This window comes from Protopterus annectens, chromosome 2.part1 (genome assembly GCF_019279795.1).
Source record: "Protopterus annectens isolate FY-2018-M chromosome 2.part1, PAN1.0, whole genome shotgun sequence".
NCBI classification, from domain to species: Eukaryota; Metazoa; Chordata; order Ceratodontiformes; family Protopteridae; genus Protopterus; species Protopterus annectens.
The window spans coordinates 1,067,238,098-1,067,261,886 of NC_056729.1; the positions used below are offsets into that span (position 1 = coordinate 1,067,238,098).

The following is a 23,789-nucleotide window of genomic DNA, read 5'->3' on the forward strand; positions in this document are numbered from 1 at the left end:
TGGTTGCCTCCTCTTCTTCTCTTGTTGTTGGCTGTCTGGGGCAGTACAGCTTATGAGGGGTTTTCTTTGTCAGAAGCTACAGGAAGTACTTCCTCCATATGCCTTTGACATCCTTTGCACTTGTGACCAGGTTGTTACTGGCATCTCTTATTAAGGTAGTCTGACTATCTTTATCTTTCTGTCTCTGCCTTGCAATCCGATACAGTTTCTTTATGCCTTCTACCGAGTCACTTTCCAGAAGCTGGTAGAATGCTTCTGATGTCTTGTTCTTTACTACTGCAAGTCCATTTTTAGCCTCTTTTTTAGCCAACCAGTATTTCTTCCTAGATTGGTCCATATTTTATAACTATTACTTTTTCCTGCATTCCTCTTTTCTTTTGATGACTTCCTGAACTTTTGCATTCCACCACCAGCTTTCCTTATGTCCCTTACTTCCATACCTGGATCCACCACATATCTGTTCTGTAATCCTCACGCATGCTGTTTTGAGGCATAGACATTTTTCTTCAGTTCCACTTATTTTGTCTTCTTGGGGTGCTACAGCTCAAAGTAATTCCATGAACTGGTGTGCTTTCTCTCCTGTCAACTTCCAGGTCTTCAGCTTGGTCCCTTTTGACATTAGAGACTTCTCTAACCACTGCTTGCTGCTGAGGGTGGCAACCAGTGGTTTATGTTGTGGGCTGAATGTTTCACTGGGGATGACATTGCAATCATTGATTCTACGCCAGTGTTCTTTCTTTACTAGGAGAAAGTCTACCTGAGTTACATGTTGGCCATTCTTGTATGTGACTGTGTGACTGTCTCTCTTGCTAACATGTATTGGTCATTATCAAGCCATTTGGTAGACAAAGTCTAGAAAGGCCTCTCCATTCTTTATTCCTGTTGCCATACCCATGTGGCCCAGGCAGCTCCTCATATTCTGTTGTGTCTGTCCTAATATGTGCATTTGGGTCACCCATTACTAACTCCAATTCATGTTACTCTTCTTTATCTAGCAGGTCCTGCAACTGCTGTCCGAATGCACACATGTTCTTAGTATCACAACCTTGCTGTAAGAGAGAGGCTGAGATTATGAATACCGCCCTATCATTAGGCTGGAGTCTGATTGCCATGAGTCCATCACAAATTCTGATGACATCCCTAATTGTCTTCTGAAGCCTCTCCCTCACCACAATTCCAACATAATTTCTAGCCTGTCATCCTCCTGAATGGCAGACTCTGGATCCCAAGCCAAGTGGCTTTGCTGCACTGCTTTGTCTCCTGGACATATAGGATGTCGAGACTTCTCCTTACCATCATGTCATCCAATTCCAAGCTCCATCCTGTCAGTGAACCTACAGTGAGTGCAGCAGTACTTAGTTCACTGTTGAATGGTTTTACATCCAGCTTTCGCTTAACAGAGCTATCCCAAGTAACTCAAGCTGGGCAACTGGACACCAGCCAACCAGTAGCTTATTGACCCAGGGATGCTGGGCCTTTGGACACAGACTGGCCAATAGGGGCACATACACCCATCCCACCATTAGCATGGATACCTGACCACCTATCGCCAGCAAATACCCATGCTCATGTGGCGACATTAGTCATCACGACTGAATCACCTACAGCCATATTTTTCACCATCAAGTGGCTAGCCCTGACATGCCACACAGTCTTTGATCCATGTTCTCCTATCTTGAGGATATTGTGCACCACAGTAGATCCCCAAAGCAGTTGGACTACACAACTCTTCCCTTATAGGACACCATTACTCTAGAGTCTATGCTGCTACCCACAATTCTATTCCCGGCGAGTCTGAGATGGTAATTACACAAGGAAAACGTGCAAACTCCAAACAAGCATTGGTCACAGGTCAGGATCGAACATTGTACCTTGTGCATGGAGGCTAAGACTTTAACCATTATACCAAATATAAAAACAAAAATAAGTTATTGCAGTCTCGCAAGCAGGCAAAACTGTGTACTCAGCATCATTCACTAATGAACATATAATGTGATGGAAATGAGAATCACTACAAATGCAAATGAGGGTAAACAATATGGCAGAACAATTCAGAAACATATAAAAAGTGTAAACTGTGTCACGGCTGTCAGCAAGCTTGTATGCAATGATTTCTCTGTGAATATGGAAACAGACTATGCTACTATACTAGGTGAAGTACACATTGAAAGCCTCTCTCACAGCCAGTGACTGCTATGGGGAGGACTGTCACCCTCTGTATTGCAGAAGAATCTGGCCTCACATAATACACCATGACACTTAACACACTGATAACTGGGAACATTTGGGCAAGAATAGCTACCTTAAAAAGGCTCTAGGACCATTAGCTTAGTAAACTCCTATGATCACCTCCATAACAGGGACATAGTTGCCCACCATTGTGTAGTAACAGAAGCCATATGGCAGCTGCTAGACATTTGTCATTCTCACACGGAATCCCATAGGATGCGTTCAATGCTGATTACTGTGGACAGTATGGGATGTGTAACTTTGACCAGTCTTGCTATATGGACTTTCCAGTGACCATTAGGGACATGGTGACAGTATTACAGACATCTGCTAAAAACCAAATTCACCCGTTTTTTGATGTGATGCTGCAGCCTGTGAAGGACTACATATGGTTCCCAAGGACCACAGAGAACAGAAATAACTCTATGCAGGTATTCTATGAAATATCACATTTCCCTGAGATTCTATGGACCAATGGCTGTACCCATATAATTATCATGGCCTCCCTGGTCCACATGGACAGTAGTATATTAACTGATAGGATTTCTATTCCATCAAATGCTAGGTGGTCTGTGCAACACATAGTGTATCATTTGCATTGCGTATGTGTATAACCCAGGGAGTTTCCACAATTCTCACATCAGACGCATGTCCTCTGTATAACAGAAATTTGTGTGGGGTGATTTCCAGCAGAGGCATCTAACTAGTAGTGCTGAATATGCCCTTGAGCCATGGCTTATGAAACTGATACACAACCGACATAGTATGGCTGAGATGCAATGCAATACAGCACTGTTGTTGCAGACTCACAACATTGTTAAGCAAGTGTTTGGAAAGATGAAGGCCTGCTTCCTCTGGTGGCATGCTACAGTATGTTCTGGAGAGCTGCAGCAAGATATCGAATGTCTGTGCAATACTGCACAACATAACTGTAAACAGACAGCTACAGCAAGGGATTGCCATCAGGGAATCAGAGAGACCAAAGCCAATGGCAGAGGAAGTATCAGATGAGGAGCTGTAGGAAGAAATGGCTGGAGGGGAAAAACCAAGTGAGGCAAGGGTGGGAGTAATATGATGTGGCACTGACAAAGAGGTAGTGTCTGGTCCAAAACTATTGGCCAGATTAGACACAACAAAGATTGTTAAGTTCATATTTGATTGTTTCTGTGTTTGCTTGCTATTTAATTGGATTTGTGGACTGGTAGAGGACTCTTATTTTAACCTTCTACTTAACTTGGACACACCATTTGGCAACGATTATAAAAATGGTCAGATATGGAAAACACTGACAAAACCTATAAATAACATAAAACTAATTACAAAAACACATCATAGTATATGCAGATTAGATATTTGTACAATGCACTTTCTGTATTGATTGTTTCTAACAGGCTTTCTATAGAAATACAGTACCATAAGTGAAAACTAAACTAATTTTTAGTCTGCCAGAAAGTGAGTGCGAATAAGTCATCTTGGATCTCTATAACAGGAACATCTAAATTCTTCATGTAAATGCTGCTTAAACCTTTCCTTCAAAGTTTGATGCATCAGTATGGCTGTTAGTTACTTTAGGAAATGAAGTCCAAGATGCAGGGACTTACTTTATGAAAAATCTTTCATGGGTGCCTGAGGAGAAATGAGATTGTTTTAGTATGAGGCTGTAAGAGCTACTCAAGGAATATGAGGTTTTATGTAGTCTCAGTTTGTTTGCAAATGATGACAGTACCTATCTTTTAGCAATTTGAAACTGACGCATGCAACAATCTACCCAGGCTATGCTCCACAGTGCACTGCTTGGCCATGTTGTGCATCAGACATCATCTAATGCAGTTCTGAGGGCAGGTAACTGTAGTCACCAAATGCACAGATAGGGAAAGGTACTATTTTGACAGAACAAAATCCTTCATAACGTCTTTCTTCATTTCTTGTGAAGGTAAAGAAAAAAGGACAAACTGCATCAAAACAGACTATTTTAAAATGGTTGTTTCATGCTATTAATTTTTGTTAAACCCACCACAACAAAATAAAACAATTTCAGGCAGGATCAAAGCTCACCCTACAAGGGCCTTGGCTTCACCTGTGGCTTTTTTGTAAATGATGGATTCTAGAAGTGTTCTAGAAGCAGCAACTTGGTCCTATAGGCACACATTTACAAAGCAGTATGAACTAGATTCATTCTCCATGTCTAGGACAGGCTTTACTAGTCCCATTCCCCAGGGGATCCAGGACCCTCAACATTCTTTTTCCTTGTCAGTTTAAGCTACGATAATCTACCCATATAGCGTATTCTACTGCAGCAGGGATCCTTATGAAGAAGATAGTGCAGTTGTGTAGGTAAACTTACCATAAACTGTAGATGTTCAAATGATCTCTGCTACAGTAGGCAATCCCACCCACCATCCACCTTACTTCTGTATGTTTTTTATGCCAGGGTGTGGAATTTTTACTGTTATATTCCCAGCATTATCATCCAAGGGCTTTAGCCTCCCACTCTCTTTTAGCATGAAAGATCTGAAGGTCTTGGCACCCAAACCTAGCTTTTAGTCAGCCTAGGTCAAGCTAATGGTTTGGGTGCCTGGAGGATCCTCTAAAAGCTTTTGAATCTGTCTGGCTGTTATTTTCTTAGCAGGATATAACCCACATACCTTAGGTACTGCAGCAGTGATCATTCGAACATCTATGATTATGGTTAATACTTACACAACTGCATGGTTTCAATATTTTTAGGACCGGACTCAGGCTACTTTACTATCTAGCTAGGAAGCAGACACTTCTTAGATAATGGCTTAAGCAACTACATCTTAGATCACATTTCTGCAAATCAAAACTCTGTTTATGTAAGGCACAGGCTCCCTGGCATGGCATTTTGATTGGCATATCTTTGTCCCTAGGTTTTAGGCAGAGTGCAGTTTTTGCCAGCATGACTACTGTGTTACAAATAGTTGTTTGGAATACAAGGCCCACACACCACTGCCCTACAGTGCTGCTTCACGTAAATTAATCATCTTTTTAGTCTGACCCTAGGGATTTGTTATGGATTACTTAGGAAATGCACTAACTTTATGGTTAGGTTGCCAGATTCCAGATGTCCAATGTACACGCATTTGACAATTTTTGTGGCTGCATAATCCACCTTAACAAAACCTTATAACTTGGTGATGTTCAATAACAAATGTCTGCTATAAGTGCATATTGTTAAACAGACCTACTGCTTGTAGTGCCTTACTTTGCTGTAGTTCATCTGGCTCAAACAGTTAATGTAGCAACATGCATTGTGTATCTGTTTTGCTATAATTATGTTTTATGTAAGCCATCTATTGTGGTTCAATTATAATTTATATTAACAAGCTGTCATGGTTTATTATACTTTAAATGCCAATGGCCCATTTATAGCTAAAGAGGGTCCAAAGAAAAATCTTGATTACTGGATGGGAAATGGGAAATTCACCCCGAGGATCACTTCTGTGGCTCTGCTCGACAGGGGCACAGGAAAATAATTTTCTTCGTTGGCGAATGCCAGGGTACATTTTTTGGCTAGGCTTGTATGGGCCCTAGGGCCGATAGCCTACTGCCTAGTACCTACCTACCTATGGATCAGTGTACTTAAGTTAACAAACAAAAAAACTAATAAATAAGGACAGATAGTAGTAGTAGCTTCACTTACTAATGCATAACAATCACATTCTAACGAGGGACATGGAAGTCACCAACTTTAAGGAACTGTGGTAACTGGGAATAACATGCAACTATACATCTGGTAGTCAACAGAAGAAGGTTCCTCTGGCTTAGATTTGCCTGAAAAATGGAGCAAAAACTGTGGATGAAATAGCACACCAGGTGCTTATTACAGTATTTAATCTTGGAAAGGTCAGTGAAAGTACAGTTTTGTACCTACCATAAATGTAGATGTCCGATAGGAATGCATCTGCAGTCCTAACAAATGGGTTGTCCTGTCGTCAGGCAGCCCTTCGGTCGGCCGGATTCCAAAGTCTGGGTCTGGCTTCGGCTGGTGTCGCACTTCACCCGACGTCATAGCTGCAGTTCTTCAGGTATAAAGGCATCAGCCGACGCCATTTTCCTCAGTGTTTCTTGCCCCAGATGCCAGGTGCCCTCTTGAATGGCTAAATTTGGATAAATGCCAATGTTTCCAAATAGTAGAGAGCAGCAAACACATAAAATAAGCATGTATGTACATATATACAAACAAATACACCATAATAGATCCCCCCCAAGCTAGCTGAAAGATGGCAAATACCCTAGGAGTACCACAGAGGGGAAGGCGGGTGGGTAATCCTGACTGCAGATGCATTCCTATCGGACATCTACATTTATGGTAGGTACAAAACTGTACTATGTCCTTCAAGGATGCATCTGCAGTCCTAACTCCTTGGACTACATGAAAAGAGACATTGAGGAGCTCTCTGATTATGTAGCCCAGGCAGGTATGACCCTGACCTTGAGCAGTATCCTACCTTCACCTAGAATGATGCCACAATACAGTGATAAGATGATCAGCTTTAATAATTGGCTTAAATTCTGGTGTCATTCAAAGGGGATCCAATGTCTGTCTGCCTGGGATGACATGCTGGACAAGCCACGCTGCTTCGCAAGGGACGGCTTGCACCTGTCACCCCTAGGCTTCCGGATATTGGCAAAGGCTCTTGCCACCCCCATAGTGCCTTTTTTAGGCAAGGCTCAAATTCTAAACCTACCACCCTAGAACACAAAAAGTAAAAAAACTAAGGGTAATGCTGCTCAATGCCAGAAGTCTCAATCTCAAGATGCACGCACTCGAGGCCCTTCTCAGTATGGAGAACATAGATGTCTGTGCTGTGACAGAAACCTGGTTCAAGGCTCCTGAGAGCACCCCAGCACTAGCAGGTTTCACCTCATATCATGCGTTCCGGCCCCAAAATCCGGACAACACCAAGAAAGGAGGGGGGGTGTCCATATTCATAAAGGACACCTACACCTCAAGGTTGGTGGCAACGCACAATGCATCGGAGACCATCCAGGTGCAATTAACCATAGGCAAGACTGCTCTGCAATTTGTAGCATGTTACAGGCCACCCTCTCAAACTCAGGAACCTCACATGGCCTTCCTGAAAACAATGGAGGGGATAAATGTATCTCCAAACACCATCATACTAGGTGACTTCAACTACCCTAATATAGACTGGGAACACTACTCAAGCCCAAACACTCTAGCCCAAAGGTTCCTGGAGTTCATAAACTCAAATGCCATGGAACAACTAGTCACCATCCCCACAAGAGGAGAAAACATACTTGATCTCATCATCACGAACATGGGATCACAATGTTCAACACCGGAAGTATACCCCTCACTGGTGAGATCAGATCATAAACTAATCTCGCTGGAGGTCCTCATCCCGCCCCACCTGAAACAAAAAAGACCACAGTGAAAAACTTCTCAAAAGCCGACTTCACACTTCTAAAAACTAGTGTGGTCTCCTTTAAGGCCCCTGAGCCAGTGGTAAACATTACTCAAACCGCTGAATCACTTACAAATGCTTTCTACCAGCACCTACAGGACTGCATGGATCAGGCAATCCCAAACAAAACTAAGACTCTTTGTACCAAAGGCAAGCGTCCAGTCTGGTGGACCCCAGCCATAAACAAGCTCTATAACAAAAGGAGGAAGCTACTACAAGATAGAGCAAAATCCTTGAAAGGTAAGACACCCTTGATCATTATAAGTAAAAAAGTAAGAGCTCTCATAAAATCATCCAAGGCAAATTTTGAGAGAAAAATCGCCAAGGATTCAAAAGACAATCATAAGGCCTTCTTTAGCTATGTTAGAAACCTAGGAGGAAACTCCCAGATATGCTCAGAATTAGTTCAAAATGATGTGAAGATTACTGAACCTACACACATTGCCAACATACTGGCTGACAGGTTCAGTGCAAACTTCTCCCCTCCCCCAAAGGAGAGATATCTATACCAGAGGATTGTAGCCCCCAAACATCTCCAACGCCCAGGTGAGAACTGCTCTCTCCAAAGCAAAAACACAGCATCCATGGGACGGATGGTGTCCCCGGCTGTGTGCTCCATGAACTCAATGAGGAATTAAACCCGCAGTTAGGACAGCTGTTTAATCTTAGCCTCACCTCAGGATACGTACCCAAGGAGTGGCGCCGCAGCGACTGTGGTCCCACTTCACAAAGGCGGTGCCTCCACCGACCCTGGAAATTACCGTCCCATTAGCTTGACAAGCCTTATCTGCAAAGCCATGGAGAGGATCATAATGGAACTCATAAATAAAGACATAGGGAACTTGCAGACTTTGGATCCAACCCAGTTTGGCTTTGTCAAAGGCAGATCATGCCTTTTAAACTTGGTTGACTTTTTCGAGACAGTCACCAAGGCCATTGATGAGGAAAGGCAGTCCATACAGCCTACCTTGACCTGGCAAAGGCCTTGACACAATACCCCACTCAGGTATCATCAAAAACTCATCAGCTTGAATGTAAACCCATACATCACAAGATGGGTTGCAAACTGGCTAAGTGACAGAACCCACAGGGTCAGAGTTGCTGGAGCCATGTCAGACTCAAAGCCTGTCACAAGTGGTGTCCCACAGGGCTCAGTCCTGGGTCCACTCTTGTTCGGCATCTACTTTTCTGAAGTACAAGCAAACACAGGAGGGTTATGGCTGACAAAGTTTGCAGATGACTGCAAACTAGGCCATAGTCGAAAACACATCTGACACAGATATCCTTCAGAAGGGCCTCACAGAAACGGATAACTGGTGCCAGAGCCATGGCCTAAAGTTAAATGCCAAGAAATGCATAGTCATACCCTTGCGGAAAAACAAGGTTACCCCTAGCTACCATATAGGTGGCAATCCACTGAGCACAGAAGAAGTCATCAGGGATCTGGGGACCCAGGTTGACAGTAGCCTTTCGTTTGACACTCATGTTGCTAAAGTAGTTAGGAAAACCTTCTACATTGCCCACCTGATCATGAAGGGATTCACATCTAGATCAAGGGAGGTCATCGCCCCACTGTACTCATCACTCATTAGACCTATGATTGAGTACAATGCCCCATTCGGAATGTATCTGACCAGACACCTGCAGCAGCTGGAAAGGCCCCAAAAGTTCCTCACCAAAAGGATAAAGGGTCTCAAAAATATGTCTTATGCTGCCCGACTGAAAGAACTCCAGCTCTATTCAGTCTCATACCGCTTGCTCAGAGGTGACCTGTGCCTGACATATAAGGCCATGTCAAACCCTGATTTGATGAATATGCTTCACCTCAAAAAATCTAGATCCCTCAGAACCACAAGTCAGGAGACTTAAACCTTGACACGGTTATTAATAGAACATGCTGGAGGGACAGATTCATCACCCAGAGACTCCCTATGCTGTGGAACAAAATCCCGGTACATGTGAGGCAGAGCACCTCACTGGCCTTGTTCAAGAGGAATCTTGACCAATGGATGGGGGATCGCAGATATACCCCAGGGATTACTTCAGTGTCACTGCTTGACAGAGGCACAGCAAAATAATAGGCATAGTTTTATTCAAACTAAAGGGGTGGCGAAAGCCAAATAACTATGGGCTAGGCTTATAAATGCCCTTGGGCAGATAGCCTAGTATGAACCTATGAACCTATGAACCTATAACAAATGGGTAGAATACCATAGCCAAACTAGGGGAGGAGGAAGGAAGAGAGATTATGGTGTAGATAGGATCCCCTTGCAAAACAGCAGTGGCAAAACCTGCTCGGGATCTAGAGTATAAAGGTAAATTATAATGCTTGGCAAATGTATGCACGGAGGTCCAAGTAGCAGCCTCTATAATGTCCTTGGTAGCCACCCCTCGTAAGAAAGCTGTAGTGGTGGCTGTAGCCCTTGTGGAGTGAGGCCTGATGTTCTCTGGAGTTTTCTTTCCATGGAAGGAGTAACAAAATCTAATGCAATTTCCTATCCACTTGGAGATTGTCTGTTTTGAAATTGCTTTTCCTTCCCTTCCTGTTGCATATGCTACCAGAAGCTGGTCAGTTTTTCTATTGCACTTGGTCCTGTCCAGGTAGTAGCGTAATTGTCTATGCACATCCAAGGTATGCAACGGTCTTTCTCCCCTGTTCTGTGGGTTGGGGAAGAATGTAGGTAGGTGGATAGCCTGGTTTAAAGAGACTCTGGATACCACCTTAGGCATAAATGTAGGATTTGTTCTCATGGACACTCTGTCTTGATGGAAGATCAGGAAGGGTTGCACTGCCATTAATGCCTGTAGTTCAGAAACCCTTCTTGCTGAGGTGATTGCTAGAAGGAAAGCAGTCTTCCAGGATAAGTATTGTAATTCTGCTGTTGCTGCTGGTTCGAAAGGAGGAAGTGTCAATTTTTCTAGCACGAAGTTCAAGTCCCATGCTGGCAATGGTGGTTTCCTAGGAGGCTTTACATTTTTAATTCCTCTCAGAAACTGCCTGAGCAGAGGGTGTGAGAAGACAGGGGGATCCAAACTGTATTCTGCCGAAATAGCTGATGCGTGTATCTTGAATGGAGGAATAGGACAGGCCTGCATGGAAGAGCTCTGCCAAGTACTCCCGGATGTTGGCTATGTTTACCAGTGACACATCTTTTCCCTTTGCAGTACTCCAAATGAGATATCTTTTCCATTTTGCTGCATAATTCTTTCTTGTAGAAGGTCTGCGAGCCTCAAGGATAATGTCTTTAACCCTTTGGGATAAATTTGGGTTAGTTGCTCTTATGTAATGTTCCAGGCAGTCAGCTGCAGAGTTTTCAGGTTTGGATGCAGTATGTTGCAGCTGTTCTGTGTTAACAGCAATGGGATCAGGGGTAGTGTCCACATTTGTCCCTGAGACATGCTCCTCAGTAATGGGTACCAATGTTGTCTTGGCCAGTCTGGAGCTATCAGAATGATCCTTGGACGTTCCTCTTTGATCTTCAATAGCACCTTGTGCATCAAAGGAAGTGGTGGGAATGCATATGCTGTCAGGCTGTTCCAACTGAAAGATAGGGAGTCCACCTTCCAAGCAAGTGGGTGGTACGTTCTTGTGCAGAATTTCTTGAGCTGGTGATTGAGTGGGGATGCAAATAAGTCTATTTGTGGTAGTCCCCATTTTCTTGTGATGGCTTCGAAGATGTCCGGGTGTAGCATCCATTCGTGGGCATCCGTGGTAGTTCTGCTTAATATGTCTGCTAGAATGTTCTCTTTTCCCGGTACAAAAATTGCCTGTAACTGAATGTTGCAGCTCAGAGCCACATTCCATAGGTCCAGTGCCATCTGGCATAGAGGGTACGAATGTGTGCCTCCCTGTTTGTTGATGTACCACATAACTGTGGTGTTGTCTGTCCTTATCATCAACTGTCCTTCTTGGAGGAATGGTCTGAATGTCTGGATTGCCAATTTTACTGCTAGCATTTCCTTTAGATTTATGTGCAGGTGCAGTTGATCTTGAGTCCATAGGCCTTGTATGCACTTGTCCAGCATGTGGGCCCCCCAACCGAGGTCTGAGGCATCCGTTGTGATGGTTTGGCTTGGTTGAATGCTGTAGAATGGCAAACCTTCGTTTGATTGACAGGCCTGAGCCCACCATAGGAACTCTTGCTTCAGGCATGGTATTAGTGGGATTTTGGTTTCTAGGCTGTGTCTGCGTTGAGACCATAAATTCTTCAGGTACCACTGTAGTTTTCTCATATGCAGTCTGGCATGAGGGACCAGAATTATGCAGGATGCCATGAAGCCCAGGGCTTGCAGTACTTTTCTTGCTGTTAGATGGTTCTGCTTTGTTAATGCCAAGAAGTAGAGAGGAAGTTGTTCTTGTTTTTCCACAGTTAGGAATGCCATCTGCTTTGATGTGTCCAGCTCTGCACCTAAAAAGGTTATTCTTTGGGATGGTATCAGCCTTGACTTTTTTATACTGACTGTATATCCCAGGGCTTGCAGCAAGTAAATGACTCTTTGTAAGTCTTCTGTTAGCTTGTTTTGTTGTCCGCTTGTATGAGGCAGTCGTCCAGGTAGGGATAAATTTGTATTCCCTGAAGTCTGCAATGAGCGATTACTGATGCCAGGCATTTCGTGAACACTCTGGGTGCAGTAGATAAGCCAAAGGGCAATGCTGAGAATTGATAATGCTCTGATCCTGCAAGAAATCTGAGGTATCTTCTGCAATTTGGTCATATGGGGACGTGCAGGTATGCCTCCTTGAGATCTAGAGTTACCAGCCAAGACTCCTTGCCCAGCATGGGAAGAAGCTGCTGTAGGGTCAGCATTTTGAATTTTGGAACAATGAGGAATGTGTTTAAAGCGGACAGGTCGAGAATAGGCCTCCATTTTTCCTCTTTTCTTGGTACCAGGAAGAGTCTGGAGTAAAATCCCTTTCCTTGTTCCATAGATGGTACCTTTTCCACAGCTCTGATTCTTACTAGTTGAGCTATTTGTTTTAGAGCTTCTATCTTTTGATTTGGTGGTAGGTTTGGCATTCCTCTTTTTCCTGGTAAAGTATGGAAATGAAACCTGTAACCTTGGTCTATAGTTTGCAAAATCCACTTGTCCCTTGTGATGTAATGCCAGTTCTTTGAAAATAAGGCTAGCTTTCTGCCTAAGGGTGCTGCTAGCTGTTCTCTGGTAGGCGGTGCCAGGGCCAAGTCACTGTGATTGTCCTGTTGCAGTGGTAGTGGCTGTGTCTGTGCCTCGCTGGTTGTTGCCCTGCCACTGGCGTCCCCTGTAGGCACCCCTGGATTGATTTCTGCCTCTTGAACGCCTATTCCTGCCTCTCTGTGTTTTAGAGGAGTCTGGAAAGGACCAATTTTTGGAGGGCCAGTTCCTGCTAAACCTTGGAGGTTGCACCTGTAAGAAATCTTTCACTGTTTGTACAGATTTTGCCTTCTCTTCCATTTTCTTCAATACCTGCTGAGCAGGAGAACCAAATAAATTGACCTTGTCCATGGGAGCATCTAATAATTTTGATTTGACATGGTCCGGCAAGGCCTATTCTTTCAACCATGCATGCCTTCTGATAACTGTGCCAGTCATGGCTGATCTAAAGGAAGCCTCCAGTGCATCATAGCTGCATTTTAAAGAATGGTTACTAACTTGCTGAATGTTATGCACCATTTCCAGAACATATTTCTTATCTAAAGAATCATCAGAGGACAGTTTCTTAGTTAACTGATCAAGCATAAACTCCTGATATTGGATCATATGAAACTGACAGTTCAAGGCCCTAGCTGACAGAGTAGCAGAGGTGTATACTTTTTTACCCCATCTCTCTAAGGACCTGGATTCCCTTTCAGAGGGAGGGATTTTTAACAGAGGTAGATGCTACTGCCTTAGGCCCTGGGAGATAGTCTCGGGATCTGCAAAAGGAGCCTTGTATAAATGGTGATGTGTGTCCGGGACCCTGTAGAACCTATCGGGCTTAGCAGGGGCTGGAGGTAAAGAATCAGGAGCAGTACAAGCATCATTAAATGCATCATCTACAACAGAAAGAACTGGAGGTATAGCTAAAGGCCAATGTTGTGGTAAATGCAAAAAGGTCCTAAGCCTTTTCCTGGAATCTGAAAAGTCTTGGCCCTGCCACTGAAATTGTTCCCTCATGGCATGTAAGGTTTCCCCAAAGGAAAATTCCTCAGGTGGAGAGGCAGAAGGAATCGACTCTTCAGCATCAGAGTCCTCGTAGGGAGAATAAGGAGCCTCTGGAGGGTCTGTATTGTCTGAATCATCCGAAGAATCATCCGAGGACACTGGCTCAGGGGGCTCTGCTCTAGGTCTCTTCTCTGGAGGTGGCTGAGAGGCCCTGTCTGGATGAGGTTGGGATCCCCTTATTAAAGAGATGAGATCCTCTGCCAAAGAAAGCATTTGGGAACTGGAACTGGGCCTGTGAAAGGGGGGCTTAACAGGCACAGACTTAGTAGTTTTAGCTGCTTTAGCCCTGGCAAAAGCCTTAATGGACATGGCTGCAGGAGGCCTAGCAGCTCCACGTGCAGGGGTGGATACATCCAAGGGGATAGTGTCCGACAATTCCTGTGAAACCACAGCAGCAGGTTGTATTTCCGAAGCCGATTCTACCAGGTTAGAAGAGGCCTTGGTAGAAGGCATGGATTCGGCTGAAACAAGGACCGTTTGCTCGGTTTCGGCCGAAATAGAGACACTCGCTGTTTGCTTAACCGCGGTTTCGGACGAAACCGCGGACCGCGAGTGTCGGTCCTTTTCTTTGCGTTTTTTGGCAATTTGTGTAGTCGGAGGATCCGACGGCATAATATACGCAAAATCAGAACCGAAAAACTGCTCAGCAAACTCTGACCGACGTCTAAGCGTCCGTCGGTTAAAGGAAGCACAGGCTAGACAAGCTGCTACGTCGTGGTCTGGGCCTAAACAAGGTAAGCAGTAAGAGTGGAAATCTTTATGAGGTATTTGTTTCCCACAAGTTAAACAGTTATTCACTTTTTCTGACATCGGCTGAGGCAAGGAAGAGTCCCCAACGGGGTACTTAGCTTTTTAGAAGTCTTCGAAGTAGTATTCGGTAGTAGTAAACTCTGGATCTGACCGACCGGCACTTGCGAACAGCTTCTGCTTCGGGCGCCACGCGGCAAGAAAGACTGAGGAAAATGGCGTCGGCTGATGCCTTTATACCCGAAGAACTGCAGCTATGACGTCGGGTGAAGTGCGACACCAGCCGAAGCCAGACCCAGACTTTGGAATCTGGCCGACCGAAGGGCTGCCTGACGACAGGACAACCCATTTGTTAGGACTGCAGATGCATCCTTGAAGGACATCTGGGTAAATGGCAGAATATAAGGGATTTTTATTTTTGCCAAGCAGGCATACACATATTGTATTATGCATAAACAGGTACACTAATAGTTCTGTGCAACAAAATTACCCACTCTTTACAAATTCTTGATAGAAATAATGTCATATTCTTAATGTGAGAGTCATAAGTTGCTGTATTTACTTACCTTTAAAGCAGTGAAGTCAAAATGCAAGGGTAATGCATTTGTTACTTGTTTACCTCCATTAATGTCACATATGAGGTTCAGGGCTCTGATACACTCATCTGTTCGCAGAAGAACCTATACATTTGGAAAAAAATAATATTTATACAAACTATAACATGCTTCTTATTTGAAACACACAAACATATATAGATACATAGATAAAACTTACACACACATATATATATTTATAAATATTACAACTAATATATATAAATATTGGGCATATACATATGCATGTATGTGTATATATACCTATACGTACACATACATATTACTGAATACAGTGAAATCAGTTTTCACCTTTCTCATCTTCAAAAGGGAAAATCAAATTCTATTTGCCTAAACAATAAGAAAACTAATTCTTGCAAAGTTTCTAAACATACACAAGTTTAATGTGTTGATTTATTGAAATGGAAATGCAATTCATATTTTTGTTCATAACACAGGACAGCATAGAATGTAATGAGTTCAAAATAATGCTCTGTTTTATACAGACTGCACTACATTTCACTACTGATTTCATAAAATAGATACATAAAGCATGCAGCCATCTTCTACTTAACTTTATAGCTTTATTAATTTCTATTTGCTTAAACAATAACAAAACTAATTCTTGCAAAGTTTCTAAACATACATAAGTTTGACATGTTGATTTACTGAAATGGAAATGCAATTCATAATCTGAAGTAGTTTACTTCATTTGGTCTTCAACCTGTGGGATACCGGATCTGTATAGGATCCGAGCTGGCAATTTCACTAGCATCTTCTCCGAGCTCCAAGCTCCTCCCCTTACCCATAATATACCTCCACTACCTTCCAACCCCCAGATCTCGTTTACCACAGCTTGCTGAAGCATCATGATCTCCTGAACTCCGAGTAGTGAGTGGGGTTTTCTGCTTTTAAGCAGCTTTTTTCTCTGTAATATTAGTATGTGTTTAGTGTAGGTTGCCTCTTCTCCTCCTCTTGCTGGTGCATCATATAATACAACCCTTTTTGTAGTTTAGAATTAGTTTGTTAATGTGCTTTGCTTCCCCTCCCCCCTCAGTGTGCTCTGTGTGACTTGAGTGTGTGGTGAGTGGTCTGAGTGGGATTTTTGTCTCTCCTTTTTTCCCTTCTCTACTTTGAGTGGCTTGGATAGAAGCATGGCTGATAAGCCTGTGTTTAAAATGTGCACTGAGTTTGGCCATAAACTGTCTCCAGCAGATGGCCACACTCTTTGTGTAATGTGCTTGGGCATTGCCCATCTGAATACTGACTGCTCTATATGCGCGGGTTTTAACCCAAAAGCTATCAAGGACAGGAAGGCCAAGTTGGCCCTGAAATGCCTTCATCCCACTTCTGAGGCGGTTGCCTCATCCTTGGCTTTGGCCACAGCGGCTGCTGTGGCCACCTCTCCTTCCTCTCTTGCCCTTGCTTCTCCTCCCTCCCAGGCTGGGACTCAACCTCCCATTTCAAAGCCTGTGGAAGTGGAGCGGAAAAGGTGCAGAGAGAAGGAGACAGAGTCAAAATCTCACAGACCAGAAAAACGTAAGAGGTCCCCGGACCTTCCTTCTCCTGCTAAAAGTCAGCCTAGGATCCGTGACTCCCCACAGCTCTGATCTCCGAGATTTTCCCCAGAGCTGAAGGAGACACGTTCTCCATCTAGGGCTTCAGTTCCTTGATCTGCCAGGTCGGAGTTCGTGACCTCATCGAGATCCACACAGGGCCAATCGGAAGGTGACATGGATAAAATGATGAGGAGGTTCATTTGTACTCAGATGCAGATGGGGGTCTTGCCAGCCCCCTCTCCCTCTGGAGGGGGGAGCTTGCTTCCCTTTTTCACACCAACTTCTCCTTCTCTGAACCATCCACCGGGTTCGGAGTACTCGGATCCGAGGATGTCCTTAGTCAGGGGGTCGGCGCCGATGGTATCTGCTTCCTCGACACCGACAGCTGCCTGCAGCATGTCGGATCTGACCAGTTCAGATCTGAGCGACTTTCGGAGCCAGAGCTTGAGTGTTGGATCAGAAGGAGCAGAACATTTTTCATCGGCTCCGGCATTGTCGGGCCAAGTTCTCTCCCTTGGAGCTCCATCCACTTCGGGCCCGGCTTCGATTCTGGTCTCGGACTCGGGGAGACCGTCTTCCTTAATGGCTCCCCAGAGGTTCATTCTCCCTCGGTGTTCAATGTGGTAGAAAGGGTTCTCTCCACTGGATCGAGTACCTTGACTATCCCCTCTGATTCCACCCTGACCCCCTCGGCTCTATCTACAAATCCCATCATTTTACCAGAAGGACAGCCAGTGCCCGAGAAGCCCCAGACGGTTCCCTCTGAGGAACAAGTGGCTTGCGAGTTCCCCCAGAGAGCCCCATCAGAGACGTGCCTCACAAGCACACATGTAAGAGGAGGCACTTGAACTCCCCCGAGTCCCTCACCGGGGACATGGATTTGGATGATGGGGAAGGTTTCCCCAGGTCACCTCCTGAGGATGTCTCCTTTGGAGACATCATGGAAATCCTTCGCCAACAGGGAGGTTGGTCTGCACCCAAACCTTCTTCTGATGAGTCTGTGTTCCTGGAGGCTTTCAGCATGGGCCCATCTACTTCTTGGGTGTCCCCTCCTGCAGATCTCCTGGTGGACCTGGTCACCTTGCAGGCCTGGAAGGAGCCGGACACCATGAAACCAATCCCTAAATATCCTGAAGTCCACCTTCAGATAGACCAGTGTGGAACAAGGGCTCCCCCACAAACGCTATGGTGGTAGCAGCAGCCACAAAGAAGGAACTAGCCTAAGAGAGTTCCTTGGTTCATCCTCCGGACCAAGAGTCATGGATGATGGACCGCTTAGGGAAGCAACCTTTTCCATTAGGGTGCTGAACTACCTGGCCCACGTCATGAGACTCCAGTGCGACCTGGTCAAGGAGCTGGCTGAATCTCCCCCTAAGTCCATGTTGCAGGAGGACAGGGACTCGTTCTCTGCAAGGATGGCCACATTGAAAGCAGTCTCCAACTTGTCCATGCGACTCCTCTCACATGCTACTGAAGGAGCGGCTAGGGTGGTTGAGTCTGGCATGTCCATGAGGAGCAAGGCCTGGCTCAGACTATGTTAGTTTTTAGAACCTTTCAAGGCATCCTTTGCCAATGCCCCTTATGACGGCTCTACTCTCTTTGGTAAGACAGTCAGAGAGACTTTAGTCCAGAGTGAGAAGGATGGGAAGACACTGTCATCGGAATCTGCTTTTCGAACCCTCAAAGATCCTTTTCCTGGACTCAGACAGGGCAAAAGAAGATGTGGTTCCAGAAGTCACAATATTCCCGGGACACTCAGTGATCTTCTTTCCCCACAGGCAGAGGGGGACAGAAAGAACTCAGGCCCAGAGGCAGAAGGGGTCAGAGGAATATTGGGTCTCGAGAACCTTTCTCGGACAAGCCCGGACAGTAACCCTGATGGGGTTGCCTGACTGCTGTACTCTGGAGGCAGTCGGGGGAAGACTGTCATTGCACCTGGCGGCATGGGAGTCCGTAACATCAGGCCGCTGGGTGCTTCAGATCATATACAGAGAATACTCTATCCACTTTGTGGTTCCTCCCAAACACCTCCCAGATGTACCACCCATGTAAAGGGAGACAGCAGCACAGGAAATTTCCAAGCTACTAGAAAAACAAGCCATCAAACCCGTGCCCCCAGATCAGTCCGGATCGGGCTTCTACTCCAGGTTTTTTATGGTGCCAAAGAAAATGGGGGACTTAAGGCCCATTCTGCAACCATCTACCCTAAACCTGTCAGTTGCCAAAGAAAAATTCTGGATGGTCACACTACAGTCCATCATGCCGTATCTGCAAGAGAGTGACTGGATGTGCTCGTTAGACCTCCAGGATGCCCACTATCACATAAAGATGCAGAGAAGCTCCAGTCATTACCAATTTCAAGCCCTACCCTTTGGTCTCACCACAGCCCCCAGGGTGTTCACCAAAGTGATGGCAGTAGTAGCGGCTCACATGAGGCTTCAGGGGATTCAGGTCTTCCCGTACCTGGACTATTGGCTCCTCACTGCTCCCACCAGGTGTCTACTTTCTCAAACCAGGGATTATTTTTAAAGCTTGCTGTGCATTTGGGGATCGCAATTAACACATACAAATCACTTCTAAATCCTGTCCAGGTGATAGACTACACTGGGACAAGGATAGACACCTTACATTGCAAAATCTTCCTGACCTCGGAGAGAGTACAAAACCTGAGGATACATGTCTCTCTGACCTACCGTTCACCATTTCACATCTTCCATTGGCAGAATCAGTGTTGAGGACCTTAGGTTCAATGGCAGCAACCATAACGCTTCTTCCATGTGCCCAGTTACATATGAGAATTCTACAGTGAACACTAGCTGTACATTGGTCCCTGTTGGAACTTCCTTTATTGTATCCAATATGACTCAGTCGAGTCTGTTGGTCATCCCTCCTGTGGTGGATGTGCTCTCCGGAGATCTTGGAGGGACGATCCTTTGCTTCAGCCCCTGTCCAAGCCACAGTGACCACAGACACCTCCCAACTCGGGTGGGGAAGCATTGTTCGGGCAGGACAGTCCAAGGCCTGTGGTCCCCTGTAGAGACCAGCTTTCACATAAACATTCTAGAGATAAGGGCGGTTCTTTTGGCTTTGCAGGTCCTTCATGCCTTTCTTCCTCTGGGAACCATTGCAATTCAATCAGACAACATGTCAGTCGTCTGGTACATCAACAAACAGGGAGGGAGCAGACCTTATCCCTTTTGTCACAAGGCCATGAGAGTGTGGGAATGGGCAATCTCCACCGGTCACTTTCTCATTGCAACGCACATTCTGGGGCGGTCCAACATTCTATCAGACAGGTTAAGTCAGACTATTCTGATGCCTTATGAGTGGTCTCTGAATCTTTCAGTAGCAGAGCAGATCTTCCTGGAGTGGGATCAGCCTTGCTGTGATCTCTTTGCATCTCCTTCCAACGTGAAGTGCAGTGAGTTTTTCACTCTGAACCTCCTGCTGGGGGAGTCTCCCACAGATGCTCTAGTCCATACTTGGCCTCCCAGTCTTCTGTATGCTTACCCTCCAGTACCTCTTATTCCGAGGTTTCTACAGAAAGCTCATCGACTGGGGAGCAAAGTGAATCTCATTGTCCCATTTTTGCCTCTCTGGGTATGGTTTCCCCTTCCTTTGGTCTCATCTTCTGGCTCCACCCTGGATCTTGGATCCCATTCAGGATATGATTTCACACCCAACGGGGGTTCTTCATCCAAACCTGGACAGTTTAAAGCTCACGGCTTGGCTGCTCCATAAGTCTTCAACCAGGAAGGTTTACCGCAGCAAATGGAGGCATTTTTCCTTTTGGACTTCTCAAAGGAGTTTAGACCCCTTCATGGCTCCTATTTCTGCCATTCCTGATTTCCTAGCCAATATTTTTCAACAGGAAGCTAGTTCTTCTACTGTCAAAGTTCAATTGGCTGCCATCTCTCATTTTCATGTGGGTGAGAATTCTGCCTCAATGGCCTCCTCCAGACTGTGTAAAGCCTTTATCAAAGGGACCTGTTACGCCCCCCCGATCAAGGATCCTGTTCCCCCATGGGACCTTACTATGGTTCTTCAAGCTTTGGTCACTCCGCTTTTTGAACCTGCTGCAACCAAAGACCTAAAATTTTTATCTTGGAAAAAGTACAGTTTTGTACCTACCATAAATGTAGATGTTCGAGTGTATACCCTGCTGCAGTCATCACACTTGGCCTGAATTCCAAAGTCTTGGTCCGGCGTCGGTTGCTGTCGCTTCTTCCCTGACATTAGTGCGCCACGGGTATATAGGAGGCATCCAACGCCATTTTCTTCAGTTTTTCTTGCCCCAGATGTCAAGTGCCCCCCCCAAAATGGTGGTCAGTAGATAGTACCAATAATAAAAGTTTAGCACAAACAAAACATCCCTCCAGCTATAAGCAAATACACCACAAAGGTAGTATCATATTTTAAGGCATTGAAAGGTTTTAGTTAGTTAGGTCAGAGGGGATGGAGGGAGGGTAACCTGGACTGCAGCAGGGTATACACTCGAACATCTACATTTATGGTAGGTACAAAACTGTACTATGTTCATCGTGTTACCCTGCTGCAGTCATCACACTTGGGTAGAATCCCAAAGCTAAGGATGGGAGGTGGAGTCAAACAGGGTTAGAGGAGGCTAGAAGGCCCTGCAGAACTGCAGTGGCGAAGCCAGCTCTAGTCTTAGAGTAAAGTGGTAAGTGATAGTGTTTGGTGAAGGTGTGTACTGAACTCCAAGTTGCAGCTTCCAAAATATCCTTGGTTGGCACCCCCCTGAAGAAGGCTGTAGATGTAGCTGCTGCCCTGGTAGAGTGGGGCCTTATGGTAGCAGGAACTGGTTTTCCATGGTGGGTGTAGCAGAAACGAATGCAATGTCCTATCCATTTGGAAATGGTCTGTTTTGATATAGCCTTTCCTTGTGAAGCTGCAGCATAGGATACAAAGAGCTGGTCAGATTTTCTGAAAACCTTAGTTTTATCCAAGTAGTAACGTAGTTGCCTGTGAATGTCCAAGGAGTGTAGGAGTCTTTCTCCTTTGTTCTGTGGATTTGGAAAGAAGGTGGGTAAATGGATGGTTTAATTTAGAGCCACACTGGATACCACCTTAGGCATAAAGCAGGGGTTAGTTCGTAGAGAAACTCTGTCTTGATGAAAAAATGAGGAAAGGCTCTACTGCCATTAGTGCCTGAAGCTCTGAGACTCTTCTGGCTGAAGTTATTGCTAGCAGCAGGGCAGTCTTCCATGATATAAACTTTAAGTGAGCTGAGAAAGCTGGTTCAAAAGGAGGTAGCGTAAGGTTTTCCAGAACAAAATTGAGGTCCCAGGTTGGTGTAGACGCTCTCCTGGGTGGCCTAATATTTTTGGCCCCTCTGAGAAACTGCCTTAGAAGCAGATGTGAAAATAAGGGAGGATCCGTGTTGTAGTGGGCTGAAATACCTGAGGCGTGGATTTTAATAGATGAAAAAGAAAGTCCTTTGTGTAACATCTCAGTTAAATACTGTAGAATCTGAGGTATGTGTGGCTGAAGGGTATTTTGGCCTTTAGCTTGGTTCCAGGCGCAAAACCTTTTCCATTTGTCTGAGTAGGCCTTCCTGGTGCTGGGCCTCCTGGCTTCCAGAATAACATCCATAACAGCTTGAGGAAGAGGAGCTGGTTGGTTGCTTAGGTGATTTGCCATGCAGCCAAATTTAAGGTTTTGAACTTGCTGTGCAAAATCTGGCTGTCTTGCTGTGTGAGCAAATGAGTAATTTGTGGTAAAATCCAAGGTGGGCCCTGGGTCATATTCCTTAGTAGTGGGTACCAGTGCTGGCGTGGCCAGTCTGAGGCTATGAGTATCATTCTGGGTCTCTCCATCCTGACTTTCAGCAGCACCTTTGTGAGAAGGAGCAATGGAGGGAAAGCATATACTGTCAGGTTTTCCCAACTGAATGAGAGTGCGTCCACTTTCCAAGCTTGATGGTGAAATGTCCTTGTACAAAATTTTGTTAGCTGATAGTTTTGGGGGCTGGCAAACAGGTCTATGTCTGGGTGCCCCCATTTTTGAGTTATCATTGCAAATACTTGTGGATCCAGTTTCCACTCGTGGAGATCCATGATGTTTCTGCTTAGGTCGTCTAATAATGTGTTCTTTTTTCCTGGCAGGAATTGAGCTTGTAGCTGAACTTGGTAAGTCAGTGCTGTGTTCCATAAGGTCATTGCTTGCCTGCATAGAGGGTAGGAGTGTGTACCCCCTTGTTTGTTTATGTACCACATTACTGTGGTGTTGTCCGTCCTTACTGTAAGCTGTTCTGGATGTAAGAGGCCCTTGAAGGCTGTCAGGGCATTCTGTACAGCTAGCATTTCTTTTTGATTGATGTGCAGATTCCTTTGATCTGCAGTCCATATGCCTTGAACGCACCGTCCTGCCATGTGTGCCCCCCAGGCATAGTCCGATGCATCTGTTGTCATAATTTGCCTGGCTGGGGGCAAGGTGAAAGGCTGACCCTTGTTGAGGTGACATGCCTGTGACCACCACAGAAACTCTTGTTGAAGGCAGGGAATGAGAGATATCATTGTGTCCAAGCTGTGGCTGTGTTGAGTCCATACGCTTTTTAGGTACCACTGTAATTTCCTCATATGCAGTTTTGCAAATGGTATCTGTAGCATGCAAGATGCCATGAAGCCCAAGGCCTGCAGAATTTTTCTTGCAGGGAGTTGGGTCTTTGTTGCCATTGTTTTGAAGTATTGAGTCAGTTGTAGTTGTTTGTCTGGCATCAGATAAGCCATCTGGGCCATTGTATTCAAGCTGGCACCCAGGAATGTCATATTTTGTGAGGGTACTAGTTTTGATTTCTTTTCATTTACTGTGTACCCTAGGCAACTTAGAAGGTGTTTTACAAAAGCCAGCTGTTGTAAGAAAATGTCCTTGCTTTCTGCTTGGATGAGGCAGTCGTCCAGGTATGGGTATATTTGAATTCCTCTTTATCTGCAGTTTGCAATTACTGGTGCCAGGCATTTTGTGAAGACCCTGGGCGCAGTGGATAAGCCAAAGGGCAGTGCAGA

General features: G+C 45.1%; 1 protein-coding gene across 4 annotated transcripts in view; it reads right to left on the reverse strand.

Moving 5' to 3' along the window:
• Positions 1-23,789, reverse strand: part of PLA2G7 (phospholipase A2 group VII) — a 1,251,751-nt gene that overhangs the window by 406,511 nt on the left and 821,451 nt on the right. For all 4 annotated transcript variants that reach the window (XM_044062626.1, XM_044062625.1, XM_044062627.1 and 1 more), the window contains one exon: positions 15,179-15,292. In XM_044062626.1, the coding sequence (XP_043918561.1) occupies positions 15,179-15,292 (114 nt within the window). The remainder of the gene's footprint in view (positions 1-15,178; positions 15,293-23,789) is intronic.